Below are 17,653 nucleotides of genomic sequence, written 5' to 3' on the forward strand. Positions count from 1 at the left end.
TGGGTGGCTGCCAGGGTGGGTGGGTCGGGGAGGAGGAAGGGCGAGGCTGTCCCTGTGGTCAAGGGCTCTTGGCAGAGGTCTAAAGAGTGGGCAGGAGGGAGGCATGTGGGTAGGTGGAAGTAGCCGTTTCTATTCTCTGTGTGGGCTGTTTGTCATATCCAGACTTACACAGCCAGCTGCAGCCCGCTCTCAGGGTGATCCAGTTTGCTCCAGGCTGAAAGCCTTACCCTTCTCTCTTGGAAATTCCTATGCCACTCTGGGAGTCCACAGGGAAGCTCAAGCCTCCTAAGTTGCTGCTCTGTCTTCTCAGCTTCCCACCCAGGACTTGACTTCTCCTTTAGTCCCCGCTGGCTGCAACTCTCAGGTTTCTGAGGGCGCTTTTGCTTCGGGTTGACGTTCTGCTTCTCCATTACCGTATACTGATGGTCCACCTTGCAGTTACTCTGGGAAATCCCTGCAGGAACTGGCCTCTGCATTCAGTGGGGCAAGTAATCCTCCTTCCCTTCCCTCTTAGGGGATCTAACCAATTCCTTTCCTTCTGTCAGTGAGCTTCAGTTATGGTGAATGTGCTGGAGCAAGTAAGTCCAGGTGTTATGATAATAGCTTATCATGAAGATGCCCTCTGATAAGTGCTTTTCCTACACTGACTCATTTATTTTCACATCCATGCTGTTATTGCCATTGCACAAGAGAGGAAACTGAGGCCAGAGGGGTAAGTCACTTGCCCCAGGGTGACTCAGCCGGGAACAAGGAAAGTTGGAATTCTATTCCAGGTTGTAAGGTTCTAGCAGTTGTAATAGGAGCCTCCAGCAAGGGTGGATCAGGGAAGGTTTCCAGAATCTTCTGAAGCTGAGACCCAAAGGATGTGGAATTAGCCAGGGAAGGTGTGATAATGATGTGCCAGCCAAGAAGCTGGGAAGGAAGCAACTAAGCCAAAGAGAATACCCTTGCCCTTGCTCTCTATTTAGCTTTAAATCTTATCTTGAACAGAAAAAATATTTACCTCCTGTGCTGAGACTTAGCTTCTGTTTATGTTTGAGTATCTCATTTATTTAATCAGAGATCAAAGCTTTCCCATTTTCTCCTCCAGGTTCCCCTTCAGTCAGTTAACTTCAAAGTTAACTGGGACATTAGTTTCTGAAGATTTGTTCACATCCCTGAAACTAAATTTCTTAAATCTGCAGCCCATCTTTCTTTCTTTCCTGATGAATCTAGCACAGTGTCTTCATAAATATTTGCAAAATAAAGGAATAAACAAAGTGAGGGATTCGTTTACCATCAGAAATGGAGTACGGCTACATCTTAAAAAGTTCCCACTGGCTTTTAGCCTTGTTCTTTAAAATACTAGAGCTTACTTTCATCAAATTTAAGATTACAATTGTACTGGTTATTTATTTACTTGTTATGGACCTTCTATCATCCCTCAAATCAAATACATGTGTACCCTATATAAATATATATATTTATATACATGTTTCTTCAACCTGGTAAGAATGAGAAAGAAAATCCTTAGAAATAAAAAGGTTCACAATTCTCATTAAATTCAGAGGGAGCATTTAAATGGCCAAGGCTACTTCTCCCAGAGAAAATGGTCTGTAAACCCACATACCGCAGGCAGCAGTACTCTACCCTGGCTACATATCAAAATTATGTGGGAGAGATTCTGATTTAATTGGTCTGAGAGGAAACCTGGGAATCAACATTTTTTTTAAAAGTCCTCCAGGTGACTGTAATCACAGAGATCCACTAGGCCAGAATGGAGAGCCACTAAGCCAGAACGATATCACTTTCTACCTGAGTAAGATGAACAAAGATGGTGCAGAAGAGTAAGAAAGAGTGAGAAAGTCCTCAGCCTTTAAAGTGGAGCCAGCAAGGGGAAGAAGATACGTTTCCCCCTAATCTTCCCTTACTTGTCCCCTGGCTCTTGGCCCTTCATTTCTAAGCTCTGTTGGAAGACCCAGAACCTTGGGCTCATCAGGGAGAGGTAGGGAATGATTATGGACACACCTTGGCCTCTCCCACAACTTCTGGACCACAGGTGACAGCATGATGGGTTTTTATTATACAGCTGCAAGCAAAGGTCTTCATAGTCAGTGGTCAAAAAGAAGAAAAAGAAAGCTGTCCTCTTTTCAGCAACAGCAGCAAAGAGTGATCTCCCTCTATCCCAGACAGGAAGAGAAAGTTGTTAGCTGGTTCCCAGGGGAGAGCTGGGGGCCAGGGGCAGCAGCCACTGTGCTGGAGGGGAAGTGAAAGAGGCTCTGGCCCAGTCCGTCAGGAACCACTGCATGCCATGCTAGGGTGTTTTTACTAGGCTGGAGAAAAGTAGTCAAAAGGGGAAACTGGACTGGGCTGGGGATGTGGTTCAGTGGTAGAGCACTTAGCTAGCACGTGCAAGGTGCTGGGTTTGATCCTTGGAACTGTTTAAAAAAAAAAAAAAAAAGAAGGGGGCTATTGTCCCTTCACACAAGGCCTATAAGCTGCTGGAGATGATCAGAGTAGGGACGAAAACTGGCATCTCTGTGGATGCCTGCAAAAATTGTATACATGATATGGATGTGTGTGTGCGTGCACCTCTAATGGAAGGAGTTTCTGTTCTTCATCAGTTTCACAAAGATTAAGGGTGACAACTGGCCCTGAGTAGCATCCATTCTAAGCTGAACACCTATTTGTCACCCATATACCCTGTTCTGTCAGATCTGTCCAATTGCAAGTAGCAGGGCAGGGCCTTGAGAAGTTACAGGAGTGACTGACATTCATCTTTGTGCTCAGCCTATGTCTTCCTGGAGTTCCCACTCAGGGGTGTAGCTTCCTCACATCGAGATGACCTGTGCACAGCTAATTGTCACCAGCTTCATCCTCCACTCCAGTGTGGCGCTTTCCTTCCTATGCAAGCACAGGGGCTATTTCCTCATCTCTCTGTTCTTCCCGTCTGCCTTTGTGATCCCAAACTTGAATCCATTTTTCTCTGCCTCTAACCAGGTCTCTTGCTCTGCCCTTGACCTCCAAAGTTCAATGACAGTGGTGTCAATCTTAAAGGTCCTCTGCAGCTTCCTAAGTTTCGGAACATTCTGAGATGCTCTTCTTCTCTGGTGGGGAGAGGGGCAGTGCTTAGCTCAGCTTTTCCTCCTGGGGAGCAGAGTTTTGGGGAACTCCATGAGGAGGCTACATTATTTTAGAGAAAATAACTAGAACTGACTTTCTTGATGCTACACAATAGCCAAAAATAAAACTATCCAACTAGTGTTAACTGTGGGGTAGAGGAAATACTAATTACTCTCATTTATATAAACTGCTTTTATGCATGCTTAATTTCCATCTAGCACAATAATGTGGATCATTAAGTGGGTCAGTTGCCTTTCATTTCAAAGATCAACTGTGTTCAGGTATGTTCAGTCTTGAAAGTTTGCTGATCCTGTGGCAGAGCTTTCTGCTTTCAATTTAGGGGGGAAAAAATCATTAGAAGAGAATGTTGGCTTAGACATAGAAGGCAGGGAGGGGAAAGGCACCTAACAGGTCAGGACCCTTTGCATCCTTCATGATTAACTGTGTGACCTTACCTCTCCAGGCTTCCTTTCCTCCCCACCATGGTGGGAAGCACTGGGTACTGACTTTGACTCCCCTGCCCACCACCACCATTAAGCAGTAGCTTGCTTGCTTGCTTTCCTTTCCTTTTTTTTTTTTTCCTAAACGAAACATGCAGAAGCAGAAATGTTTCCCAAAATATAAAGCAGGTGAAAGAAAAAAAAAAAAAGCCACGTAAGAGTATCTCCGAGATATCTGCACAGAACACTGGGGTTCAGGGTCATCTGATGATCAATGACTTTGTAAGAAGTGGCCATTCTGGCAAGGCACCTTATGAACTCTTACAGCTTTGGAGGAAGGGTCAGAATAACACCCATATGATGGAAGGTGCTCCTAGCATAGCTGGAAATTAACCTGAGGCCACTGCAAAAACAGGTGGAGGGAAACACTTCATTCTAAGCTTCTGACCATAGTGGTTAAGATGCATGCTTGGCATTCCCTCACACTCAAAAAAAGCTCAACCCAAGTGATTGCTATTTCAAATTGACCTTTCCAAATTGTTGGTGAGAATTAAATGAATTGACTCAGATATGCCTCAATTTCAAAAGAGGCAGTTTTGAAACCTATGGTTCCCTGAGCTCTAAAATACTAAGCCATTTGTCCTAATGACACAGCAGACTCTGAACTCTGGAATACCACAGGAATATCACACCACTGCAAATTACTAGGGGTGCTGAGTCTTCAAAAAAAGGGGAAGTGAAACAAAAGCTCGGCTCTGTTTTTGAGATGCATATTTGATATGGACAAATTGAATAGTTTCTGAGATTATTTTCCTGGAGGCATTTATTCTGCACAGCTACACAGCCCTTAATTTTTTCCTTTGTTATATCTATCTATGTATAAACACATCGCCTCTATAGTGGGCTATAATCTCTTTCACTGAAGCTTCCAAAGACAAGGCCTTTTTGTCATGGGTAAGTGCAGGGCCAGTCAACCTTACAACCTTACAAAAGGAGTCATTTAATGCTTAATTTCCCCAACTTTCCTATGATTAAAAAAAAAAAGGTCTAACTTCAAATGCTGTAATTGTATTACATCTAGATTGTTTTCTTTCTCCATCCCCCAACAAATGTTTAAATTGTCTCTAGTGGCAGGGACGCTCTCCCCCACCCCACACATTTTTTATCAAGCCAACCTTGAAAAATGAAACACTCTCCTTTTCTCTGGCTTACCCTATTTTAAAATTGAGGCCCTTTGACCTTTTCAACAACACACTTCTTGCCTGACACACCAAATGCTAATTTGAAAGCCAGAGGAGGTAAAGGGTCTGGGTAGCTGGGCAAAGGATGCGGGGAGGTTCTATATATTTGGCATCAGCTCAGAAATTCAGAAAATGTTTGTGCAACCACTCCCCCAGCCAGGATCCCAACCCCCACCCTCATCACAGGGCCTTCTAGCACATTAATCAAAAAGGACGTGAGAGGATGAAATCGGAGAGCCCAGGAGGACAGTTAAGGGGGTCACGATTGTGCACCCAGGAAAGCCCACTGTTCACTGGCACATGTCTACGCCTCATCCCTCCTTTCCCGCATCCAAAGTTTTGGATCAGGACCTCTTCGGCTCCCACCCCCACCCCCAGAGGTGGCCAGCTAAACTTTGAAGCAGCGCCGCCCATGAACGGCTTGTATGAGACAAACTGACACTGCTTCTGCACGTCGAGGTGGCAGCGCTGTGCACCTTAAGAATCATGTATGTTCTTATTTTAAAAGGAAAAAAAAAGTTCAGCGAACGCACAAGCCTGGAACACATTAACTTGTAAACTGAATCGAACACACCTCAAGAGAATCCATCCCCCTCTCAAACAAAAAGAAGGGGTGGGGGGGAAAGGCGAAGGCACTTTACCATCTTGTCCTGAGCTTTCCAGATACTCCGTCAGGTCACAGCCAAATGCACTGGCGGCCCCCTTTCGTTTCAGCTTCTGCTTGGCACCCTTGTTCTTCATGAGTTAGTCCCAAAGAGGCTGCCCCTCCGTCTCTCCCTCTCTCTGCTAGGCACCGCGCGGACGATGGTCTCCGGGGTTAGATCACTGGCTGCAGCGCGGCGCTGGGGGTCCGCATGGGCGAACCGAAGGACGTGGGCCGCGGGCGCTGGGCATGGACCCCGAGGGGTTGCGAGCCCGGGTGCCGGCGCGCGCGGGCCGGGGCGCGGCGGGGAGCGCGGCCGAGCCAGCAGAGCCTGAAATCCACCCCGCGCGCCTCCAGGGCCGCGGTGCCGGAGGCCGTGCAGAGCTGGCAGCTGCGGGCCGGCTCGCTTGGGAGTGTCACTTCCTCACTTGGAGTCGCAGGGACTTTCACAGGCGCCTGCGATGTCTTCGGCTGCTTTTCCTCGGCTTCAGAGGGAAGGCGAGCTCTCCTCTTCGCCTTCCTAAGTGCCCAGGAGAGATCGCGAGCGCGGTGAAGGCGGCTTTGGCGAGGGGCGAGGAGACCGCCCCGGAGCTGCTGTGTGTCTCTGCCCTGGGCCCGCTGTCTTGCCTTCAGACGGCTTCGGTAAAGCGAAAAACAAGCATCCTGTCTCCCTCGCCCGCCCTCACGCCTTCCTTTTTTTCCTGTCTTACAAATCCTAGGATCATCCAGCTCAGGAAACGCTGGAAGGAAGTTAGCTAGGGAGGGGGGCGGAGGGTGGAAATTTTTGGCAGCTCGGTGCTGGTGTGTGTATGGAGCTGGAGGAAGTAGGTGGGTGGGTTGAGGAGTACCGGTTGGGGGAGAGAATGCGCTCTCCTGCGGGCCGTTCTGCGACTTTAGAGATAGCTCTGGGCGGCCCAGAGGAAATCACCGCTCTCCTAGGAGGACCCGCAGCCCGGCCGCCGCTTCCTGCCCCTCCAACACAGCTCTTTGAAGAGGACAGGAGGAGGTGCCCTGGCCTTCTGCAAGGAGGGTGCGCGATGGGGCTCTCAGAAAGTTCTGCTTTAGTGTACTCCTCACCGTCATCCTATCTCTGACACTTTCTATTTCGGTGCCTGCCTTTCTCCGCCTCAAACACCTAAAGAGCAATGACAGAAACAAAGACCAGGACTCCAGCAGAGAGACCTACCTGACAGCCAGCTGGTCTGCGCTGGCCACTTCCATCCCTCCCGGTACCCCAAGCCTAGCTGACTCCCCAATCCACGCTGAAGTAAGGATACCCTTGGGCTAGAGTAGCTTCAGCTTTGTTACCACTGCCCCAGAAATCCGATTTCTGGTTACAGATTCACACACATACACACCCCACATCTGCAGGAGCAAATTTATTGCAAAGTGTGCTAAATGGAAGTGCTTTTGGGGGAAAGAATCTGGGATTTAAGGGGCCTCTGACATTTTAGCAAATTGTAGAGAGAGCATTCTCCCAGATTGTTTCATAATTTGTCCCAAGTTGTTTTAGGAGGACATGTTTTTCCTTCTCCAGTTGGACTTGAAATTCCTTGACTTCTGTGTACTCAGCACACAGTAAGCACTCAAATTCTTGTGATTTAACTATTTGAGGATTAGATTAAACTTCCTGTATAAATACAAATCCATATATAGGCTTGAAGGATAGACAATCTCGCAGCTCAGATTGCTGGCAAAAGCTTTATGTATAGTATTTTAGTTACTGAATCCCTTTACAGTCACTTATATATCACCATGACAGTTTGTGAACTTTAACCCCTGACCTTTTCTCTATGTCAGCTCACAACCTGATAGTTACCTACCAAATCTGGCTTACAGATGTGTTTGTCTTGGTGCAGTCCATGTTTTAATTAAAAAAAAAAACTGTCAGCACTAAAGAGTTAAGAGATTTTTGCATAAGTGATCTGGATTTTTGCTTTCTCTTCCAAAAATGGAAGATATGGTTACACCACAAGTGCATTTCTATATGGCAAGGATTGGTGATGCCAGGTTGTTACAGCTCCCTTAGGGCTTCCCTCTTTAGAGAGATGAGCCTTCCAGTTTTGCAGCCTCTGCTGCCTGTCTTCCCCTGTTTACACCTGCCTGGCCTCTGCAGTCACTTGAGTTTGTGCCCCTCTGTATGGTCTCTTCTTCCTTCCATTTTTCTGTCTCAGTGATACCAGCATCATCCCAGTAATCATGGTGAGACATCTCCACGTAATCACTGACTCATTGCTTTCCTTCTGCCCCACCACCAAGTTAGTCCTGCCTAGGCCATGAGTCCTTCAAGATGCCTCTCAATTGAGGTTCTTCTTTTCCAGGCCCACTCAGTGATGATCATTCACTCCTCAGTTACTAGAATAATTCCTAGTGGGTTTTGCTGAGCACTTCATCTGTCCTCTGTATTGAAGGCCTGACACATCCTCCTGGAGCACTGCTATTATATGACTGCTCACTGAAATCCTTCCATCCTCTTTCCTATTGCCAAGGCAGCAATGTTTAAGCATTTTGTGAGCTGCTTGGAGAATATCCAGTAGGGCATTTGATATAATGGCTTGTTCCTCCTTTTATTTATAACGAGTCATTTTGTAATGAGACTATAATTATCACTATTAACATTTGTTTAGGAGTTTACTTTAGCATGTATTACTTCAGCTGACCCACAATGGATTTCATCACTTTGTCAGCAAGAGAGAGAGGCAGAATGGCACTTTTTTCCTGGGTCTAGACCCGCAAGGCACAAACTATGGATAAATTGTTAAGGCCTGTGAATTTCGTTTTAAATCTTTAAAAATATTCTTTTACCTTTTCATTTTGAAATAATTTTAGTTTATAATTTTTTTTTCAAAAAATCGTCAAAGAATTCCCATCTACCCTTCACCCAGCTTCCTCAAATATTAATCTTACATAAGAAGTACAGTTACCAAAATTAGGAGGTTTACACTGAGAGAATAATACTAACAAATCAACAGATGCTATGAAATGTGAACCAACTTTTAATTCCATAAAGTTTTTATTAAATATGGCCTTTCTCATAGCAAAGTCAATTAGCTAAATATGGGAATAATGACTTATAAGTAATTATCAAAATACTTCACAGTGTAACTTTAGCTATTTATAAGGTTCCCTTAACCACCATTGAATCGAGCAGATGTAGTTTGTGGGGAAATGGGGCTCCCTGTGTGAACTAATAAGGCTAGTTAGCAACCTTATCAGCCGTCAGATTCTTCCATGCTTTATTTAGAATTTCTCCAAAGGACTCCATCATCATAGGCTTTTAAAACTTGGAACACCCCCAGAGATCTTTTGGTCCCTGCTTCACAATAAGTTGGTTCAAGTTGTTAAGGGTTCAGGGTGGAGATAACGTTGAGTCCCTGGCAAGGTGTTCATTGTGCCTATTCTGATTGAACAAATTTTATTAGAAATGTGCACTGGTGGGTTTTGTTTAAATCTCTGTTTGTTAACCCTTGATCATTATGATGTGATGAATTCACAGCCTATTAATTCAGATAATAAAATCACACAGTGACAACCTCACTTAGGGATCTGGAAAGTGTGCTCCTTCCCATTTGTTCCCCGTCCCCTCTCAATGTTGAGCATGACCTGTGACAGATGCCAAATTTGAATTTCACCTTTCTCCTAGAAACCTTTTTTCTACTTTTCTTTCTCTTTCCTTCTCCCTCTTATTTTTTGCTTTTCTCATTTCTCTTTTTCCTTTCTTACTCTAAGGAGATTCTTCTATGGGACTGTGGAAAAAATTCAGATTTGGGTTCCAAAGGGGTTTCCCACCAAGCTGCAGATTTCCTAGGGCTCAAGGTTATATGGAGATAGTGTAAGAATGTTAACTTAAGGAAAAATAAGCTATTTGGTGATACTGTAAATTATGCCCTCAGCCGATTGTCATGGTGCCGACTTGCTAGGAAAGCACTTTCTCACAGGGAGAAACCACCGAAGAATTCTGTGGTTGCTTACAATCCCTCTTATTTGTACCTGTTGAGGACAGATGCCTATTGAAGTGCACCATCTGCTCCCTTCATCACCCAGAATGCTAGCTAGCAATCACCTTTACTATAAATAAACAGATATAGAAGATACAAAGCAGGTATTGGGACGTTTAATGTTACTCATGATCTTAACTTTTCTTTTACCCTGTTTGCCCATAAAAATAGACTTGACTATCAACAATTTTAGCATTCTCCCCCATCTCCTAGTAATTTGTTTAAATGTTCATATATGATTCCTTGGCCATGGGCTGCCATGAGTGTGTTCTGAATATCAAGTTCTAGGATGCTGGAGTGTTACCTCATTTTCTTGCTGAATACATTTCTTCCCCCACTTCCTCTCCATTCCTACCTCCACAGCTGCCCCTGTTTTAAAGGTGCTTGTGTGGTATCTACTTTGATGTGGTGTGCCAGTGTGTATCTTTCAGACAGGCCTTGAGCCTGACCTCAGCCCAGCTGTCAATACCCTGAGGTTCTAAAGCCAGTAGAGGATGAGGGTAACTAAAACAAAAAGGCTTCCAGAAAGTTTTGTATCCCAGACTGTGTTGTTGCATTTCCCTATATGTGGGTTTCTAATTCAGGTTATACTGCAAATTTTTGCTTCTAAATGTCCAAATGAGGTTGAACACTCTTCCTTAGACAGTATGGGGAATGTGGAGCTCCACATTACCAATCCCTAATCAGATGTCAGAGAGATTGTAAGTCCAAGTGGAGGAGAGGCCAACTTGATGGAAGAGAAGGATGGGAACTGTAATCAGTCTCCCACCCTGACCAACTGACTGACCTCCCATTGCTCCACCATCTCGGTGACTATGAAAGCCAGCATTGCTTCTAAAAGAGCTTCCAAGGGCAGAGCAGTGCTGTGATAAGAATGGAGGAGAGGGGACTTTAAATGGCCACTCCCAGCCTGAATGTTGAAGAACAGACCAAGTCATTATTGCAATATCTATTCATCTTTCCCTCCCTGCTCTCTCCCTCACATTGTGTATTTCAGTTCATTTCAGTTCCTGGAAGCTACAAAACTGCGTTAGTCAGGGGGAAAAAAAAAACTGGAGGCACTGCTTCACTCCCTGAGAACATAAATTAGTTACCAGTCAGTCATTTGGGGGTAACAGGGGTGGAGGGTAAGAGCATAGTTAGAAAGGAAAGACTTGGTTACAAATGAAGTCTTCCTTTCTATAACAAACATCAACTGATTGATCTGCCACCTCCTAATTTAAAAGCTCAGACTTTTATTTGAAAGACTAGATGTCAGAGAGATTGTAAGTCCAAGTCACCTCCAGCTTTATAAGTTTGGGAGCTGGTAAGGGTAAAAACTATCTTTTGGAGAAAGATAAAACATAGTTCTCTACACATCAAGGACCATATCAGAACTTCAGAAGGAAATGTCCTTTCATGGTATAAAATACAGGGCCAAGTAGAAATTGAGAGGGTAGGACTAGAGATGAAACGAGACATCTGCACATAGTATTTGAAATTGAGAAATAAAAATTTCCCCACCAATATTTTAACTATATTCTAGTTTTTGTGTGTGTCGAATACTGTATTGTTAAAAAATAAGAGGTTTTTTTTTAAACACCGCGTTCTATAGAACACGGTGTTTAAAAACAAACAAATACCATAAAGACATTTGATCCATATGCACAGTTGTGGCATTAAATGAGACTTTAGTGTTTCAGAAATGATGAACACACCAGGCTGCACAAGACCCCCTTGTCCCACTCCACCATGGGCTCTGGACACTGCCAAACAGCAGCAGGATCCTTCCTTTTTCGAGTCACAAGGCCAGAGGGAGAAACGTGTCCTGGGTTAGATTACTATTATACCCACATTTGAATCTCCACAGGGTCTAGCCTTTAGCTCTAAGTCTGAATTTGGCTTGAGGCCTCTATTTTTGTGGCCCAGAAGGAAAGATGTAGGGGCTGATCTCCTCGGCAGCAGCCTCAAGCAATTTGGCAGGGTCTGCTCTGAGGACCCAGCAATAGGTTCTGAGGTCCTTGTCAGCAGCTGGGTTTGAGACAAACACCCCCCACCCCCATGTATCTTTAAGTTCCCAAACTGGATAGAGCCTTTGGGTAAAAAAATCCTTCATTCCTTATAGAACACGGGAACCCCCAGGGTAGAAAATGACTTATTTCAATAATCTTAGGCCTCACTCCACCTCTGTTTCCCTTTTTATTGTGTTCTGCTCCGATTTGGGTCCATTGCCCTTTTTCTGGCTTGGGGAAGACAGGCATGGAAGGAGCAGAGCTGGGTTCCGAGCTCCATCTGTCTCCCTCCAGGGTCTCTGAAAGCTGTAGCAACCGATGTTCTTAGGTGGGTGGGGATCTGTCCCCGCCCCGTTCATTGTGTTCCATAGTTTCCTGTACACTGCCTGTAACCCTTTACCAATCTGCCAGGCGCCTTTTAACACAAAAGGGAGGAGATGGGGGGAGGGAGTGCTGAGGAAAAACATCCCTATAAATAGCCCTCTTGAGCAAAATTGTTTTCCCAATACACAGTTGTTGTTAGGCTTGATGCCCCTTAATCTGCCTCAGCATGCTCCTCCCCTTACATTCTGGTCTTCCCCTGCATACCTGGTTTTCCTATTCAGTCCTTTCGGTGACACTCAGGTGCTATAGAGGTACTTGTTGTAAGCTTGTGCATCCCCACCTGCTCCACCTGGCTCTAGGCACGTGGGCTGTGGGCTCAGACTGCCCTGGGTTCCAGTCGGGATCAGCCTATTATTTGCTCCATGACCTTGGTCAGGCAAATTACTTAACCTCTCTGAACTTCAGTTTCACCACCATCTGGGTAGGGGTGATAATATCTACCTCATAACATTGCTGTGAGGATTAAATAAGCTAATGAAAATGCCCAGTACTTGGCCTACACCTAGGTAAGTGCTGGATACGTAAACAAGAGTGATTTTTATTACTTTCTCACAGAGCAAACCTTCTGTTTCTTCCTGTCTTTATCCAACTTTCTGGTGTCTCTTTTCCCCATCCTGGTTCCTTGTCCCACATAAAACACATTTACAGGACTTTAAGTTTATTTAATTTCTTTTATTTATTTATAACTTTCCCAGTTCCAACATGGCTTGAGATGATTTGTTTTAACATTTAAGTGCTTGGAATCTGGAGAGAGGGTAAGACTGCCTCTTCTTAATCAGTTTCCTGACATGAAAGGTACATTTCTTTCTGTGTTTCTTTGGGAACTAGTTTTAATCATGGCTCACACTCTTCTTACATCTCTGCAATCCCAGGATCTGCTTTCATTCCTACCTTGGACACATAGTATACAGAAATTAATATGGGGATAAGAGTTATAACAGGTTACAGATAAAAGTTACCATTAATATTTGAATTTATCCCTAAAATTATGAACATTTGTTAGTGGGATAATGTAGTTTTGTTTTTCATTATACTTCTGGGATGTATATTTACAAGGTTGAGGGGTTTGGGAATAGTGGGGAAGGGATCCTAGTTTGTAATCAAAAATCACACTTGAAAAATCCCATATATATTTTAGGGAACATTCTACTTTCTGCAATACTCAATACATAAATATTTAATTCTTCATATTGATTCTAAAAGAAGCTCATTAAATGCACAAAAAAGCTGATTTATGTGTATGCCTTTTCAAAGTAAGGTGTGTGTGTGTGTGTGTGTTTGTGTAGTGTATATACATATATATGTATGTCTCTATATCTATGTTGTTTGTCTATGTCCATATTTATATCCATATGTTGCACATTAATTTGATTTCATGGGAGGTTCTCTCTGATTTCATGGAACTTGATAAGTTATAGTAGCCACAGGTTTTAGTTCTAATTCTATGTATTCAGCAGAACTTCTTCAATTGGTATCTACCTTGGGATGGTTTAAAACATTCTAGAAAACAGGAGCAAGCTTGTGTTATAGTTTGGATGTGAGGCGTCCATCAAAAGCTCATGTGTGAGACAATGCAAGAAGGTTCAGAGGGGAAATGGTTGGGTTGTAAGAGCCTTAACCCAATCAGTGAATTAATTAGCTGATGGGATTAGTTGAGTGGTAACTGAAGACAGCTGGGGTGTGGCTGGAGGAGGTGGGGCACTGGGGCATGGCTTTGGGGTATATATATATATATTATCTGGGAAGTAGAGATCTTTCTCTCAGCTTTTTGATCATCATGTGAGTTACTTCCCTCCGCCACACTCTTCCGCCATGATTTTCAGCCTCACCTTGAGCCACAGAGAATGGAGCCAACTGTCAATGGACTGAAACCTCTGAAACCATGAGCCCCTAATAAACTTTTTCTCCTCTATAATTGCTCTGGTTGGGTCCTTTAGCCACAGCAGCCTAAAAGTTGACCTAAACACCTGTATTTACTCTTAAAATGATTTCCCACATAACCCAGACAGTTCTAATGCAAACATTCTGCTCCATCTTCAAAACATATGCCAAAGAATAGCCACCCCCCCCCATTTTTTCTTTGGAAAAAATGGCCAATGTTATGGGTTAGGTTGTATTGCCCAAAAATTCATATGCTGTAGACCTAACCTCTATGTGTTAGTCAAAAAGAAAGAAATGCTAATACATGCTAATATATGATGGCACAGAATAAGCATTCCAATTCCAAAAGAGAGAAATAGGAGCAAAGAAAGAAGGGATGAAACAAAAGCAAGACTGATACCCAGCCAGGCAAACATTAGGTCCCATAACTCCATGCCCAGTCTCTGGGGCACATGGTGATGAGATGTGAGCTCCAAAGGGCTTGTGCAGCCCTGCCCCATGGCTTAGCCAGTTGCAGTCCACATGACTTCTCTCTCATGTAGGCTTCTGAACCATGAAGCTTCTGAATCAGCAGCTTTCCTCAGCAGATGCTCCATGTTATTGACATCTCTTAATCTGGCGGGGGGGGGGGTAGTCCTCCATTCCAGCTTTGGCTTCACCTTTACAGCCTTATGCAGCACCCTCTTAGGGGCTGCATGCAAGGATTCTGACCCTGCCACACTTTTCCTGTATTCTCAGGCCTGTGAATTTTCAGTGGAGGCCTCCAACACAGCCCAACTTCAGCATCCTTCATTCCTACAGAACTGACACCGTGGTATGATGCCAAGGTCTGCCACCTGCTCAAGCAGTAGCCAGACTCCATTGGAACACAGATGTAGCAACCTCTGAGTGCTGGAGTGGCTGAGCACAGTGAATTGAATCCTTGGGGAAATAACTTCCCAGACACCCCTGTGTGATCAGGGTACCCACATAGTCTCAGAAATGAGTTTTCACTTTTACACCATTGAGCCTGCCACAGGTGTGGTCTTGCCAATTCCTGAGATACCCTGCCATTGTCTTGTACAAAGTGTTTAACTTCTGTAGTGGAATTAATCTCTTCAGCAAACATGCTTTCCTTGGTCCCAATTTCACATGTGCTTATTCTCTGGTGAAACTGCAAGTTTCCCCAAATCTTTCCTTTCCACTCTTTGTTCCTGGTTATCACAGTAAAACTAGCGAGAAGCTGCTAAAGGCTGCCATGCCAATTCTTGAACACTGTGCTGCCTTGAAATCTCCTTTGCCAAATTAATTAGTACATCACCTTTAAATTCAGCCTCAGAAAACGTAAACAAGTTCTTTGCCAGAATGTAACATGAATGGCCTGTAGACCAATATCCAATAGAGTGTCTGTTCCCTTCTGAAACCTCATGAGCACAGCCTTTACTGTCTACATTCCTCTCAGCACTCTGGTTATCTGAACTCCCACCAGAATTGCTCATTAAGCTCTATTTAAAACATTCTAAGTTTTCTCCAGCCTGCGTCTTCAAACTTTTCCAAATTCCTCCTGCAAACTAGTCCCAAAAGTTTCTGAATCCTGTAATCAGGTTAGTCACAGCAATGACCTCACTCCTGGTACCAATTTCTGTGTTAGTAAGCTTTGCTTTACTGTGACCAAACTATCAGCAAGAACAATTTAGAGGAGGAAAAGTTTACTTTAGGCTCACAGTTTCAGAGGTTCAATCCATAGTCTGCTGACTCCATTGCTCTGGGCCTGAGGTGAGGCAGAACAGTATGGATGAAAGGCATGGTTGAGGAAAGTTACTCAGCTCATGACAAATGGGAAGCAGAGAGGAAATACAAGGAACCAGGGACAAAATGTATAATCCTGAAGGCATACCTCCAGTAATCCACTTCCTCCAGTTACCACGTGCCTACAGTTACCACCCAGTAATCCATTCAAATTATTAATCCATCAAATGTATCAATCCACTGATTAGATGGCTTGATAATCATTAATGATAATCTAATCATTTTGCCTCCTACATCAACACAGGAGCTTTTAGGGAATGCCTCATATCCAAACCACAACACCCTAATTCCTCAGAAAGTAGCCTTATTTGGGAACTAGAATGGTTGTGATGTAATTAGTTAAGATGCTGTCAAACCAGAATAGAAAAGGCCTCAAATATAATATGAATAGGCTTCTAATGTCATATAATGTGGAGTATTATGTACAGACACTTATACATGGAGAATATCATGTAAAGAGGAGGCAATTGGAGTGATTCTTCTACATGGTAAGAGCCACCAAAGATTACCAGCAGCCCTCAGAATCTTGGGAAGAGGCATGGAACAGATTTTTCTCACAGCGCCCCCTGTGGACACCTTGACTTTGAACTTCAAAAATCTAGAACTGTGAGACAATAAATTGTCATTGTTTAAACCATCCAGTTTGTGGTGTTTTGTTATGGCAGCCCTACCAAGTTAGTACAACCAACATAATTAAGGAAAAGAACCACCCCTGGTCCTGCACTGGAACTTACTTTTTTAATGATAAAATTGGAAACAGCCTAAGTTTTCTCAGAAGTCTCTTGGTATCTCCTTCCCCAAGGAAATACTTATATCTCCAGCTGGTATGGATGTTAAGCAATTTTGTACAAAACATTGCTCATTTTAGCATGGAGTTCCAATGGAGGTCAAGGAGAATTGCTACATAAACAGCCAGGGACTCACCTGATTGTAGAGAATGGTGAGATGTGGGAGGTCAAGGATTTCTTCCCACAGACAGTAGCCCCCCACCCTTATCCACAGGAGATATATTTCAAGCCCCCCAGTTGTTGCCTGAAATTGTGGAAAATGTCAAACCTTATATAAACCATGTTTTTTCTTATGCACACATACCTATATGATGAAGTTTAATATATAAATTAAGAATAATAACAGATTAACAGCATAAAATAGGCCAACTATATAACAATACACAAAATTACTTAAACTTACAAATTGTTTATTTCTGGGATTTCCCACTTAATATTTTAATACTGTAATTGACCATAGGTAACTGGATAAGTAAGGACTACTGTACTTTACCTTTTGAAGGACATCAAAACCTTTTTGGGGGGACACCAGAGAAAGAAATTTCTGTGAAGCCACTGTAAGCCCTGAAGTCTCCCTGAATAGGCCTCTCTGGCTCTGGCCCCTATTCCTCCATCTCCTCCTACGAGAAAATAGAATTGTTGTGATGTAATTACTTAAGGTGCAGTCAAACCAGAAATTTGGTTAGTTATCTCCCTTATCTTCCTTAAATATCCCAAGGCCTGAACACTGAGACTTTTGAGTCTATGAAGTCTATTTACGCGGGATTGTTTTCATTGGCTTGGCCAATAAATTTACAGAGCATCCTCTGTGTGTCAGGCACACAGAGGTTTGGTGCCTTGGGGAAACAAAGTTGGAAAGACACCATCCATGTCCTCATGGAGCACTTGCTCTAGTGGCAAGAAAGCCAAGCACATTGTGAGATAAGGAGCATGATGCATGTGTTCGAGTTAGAGTATCCTGTTGCTGGAAGAGTCAGGGAGGGCCTCTCAGAGGAAGTGAAACTCACGGAGACTTCAGTGGATCTTCTCCTACAGATCTAGGGGAGAAGGTTTTCCTCTAGAGACTCAGAGGAATGTGAGACCGGGACTTGCTCAGGGAAAGGAACGCAAGTTAGTGTGGCTGGGTGTGGGAGAGAGTGGTGTCGTATTTAGCTGGTGCTGAGAGAGGAGCCAGATACATGTGTGCTAGAGAGTTAAGTGCATGATGGGTCTTGTAGTGGGGATCCACAGAGAATTTTCAGCATCTCAGTATCAGCTAAATCTGTCAGTGATGTTGGTGGCAGGAAGGAAGGTGGGAAGCTTCAGGGAAGAACACGACATTCTTCCTTGGCTCCTTCCCTCTCACCTTGCTGAGAAATAGAAAACATCCTGGTTGGATGCCCAGCTTCGGGGGTGAC

The 17,653-nt window shown here is 44.0% G+C and overlaps 1 protein-coding gene across 2 annotated transcripts in view; it reads right to left on the minus strand.

The window, feature by feature from the left end:
* Arhgap31 (Rho GTPase activating protein 31) overlaps positions 1-5,557 on the minus strand; it is a 107,493-nt gene extending 101,936 nt beyond the window's left edge. For both annotated transcript variants that reach the window (XM_048803266.1, XM_015478484.2), the window contains exon 1: positions 5,425-5,557. In XM_048803266.1, the coding sequence (XP_048659223.1) occupies positions 5,425-5,524 (100 nt within the window). In that variant the 5' untranslated portion in view covers positions 5,525-5,557. The remainder of the gene's footprint in view (positions 1-5,424) is intronic.
* Positions 5,558-17,653: the final 12,096 nt, after the last annotated feature.

The sequence above is a fragment of the Marmota marmota genome, unplaced genomic scaffold (assembly GCF_001458135.2).
Source record: "Marmota marmota marmota unplaced genomic scaffold, marMar, whole genome shotgun sequence".
Lineage (NCBI taxonomy): Eukaryota > Metazoa > Chordata > Mammalia > Rodentia > Sciuridae > Marmota > Marmota marmota.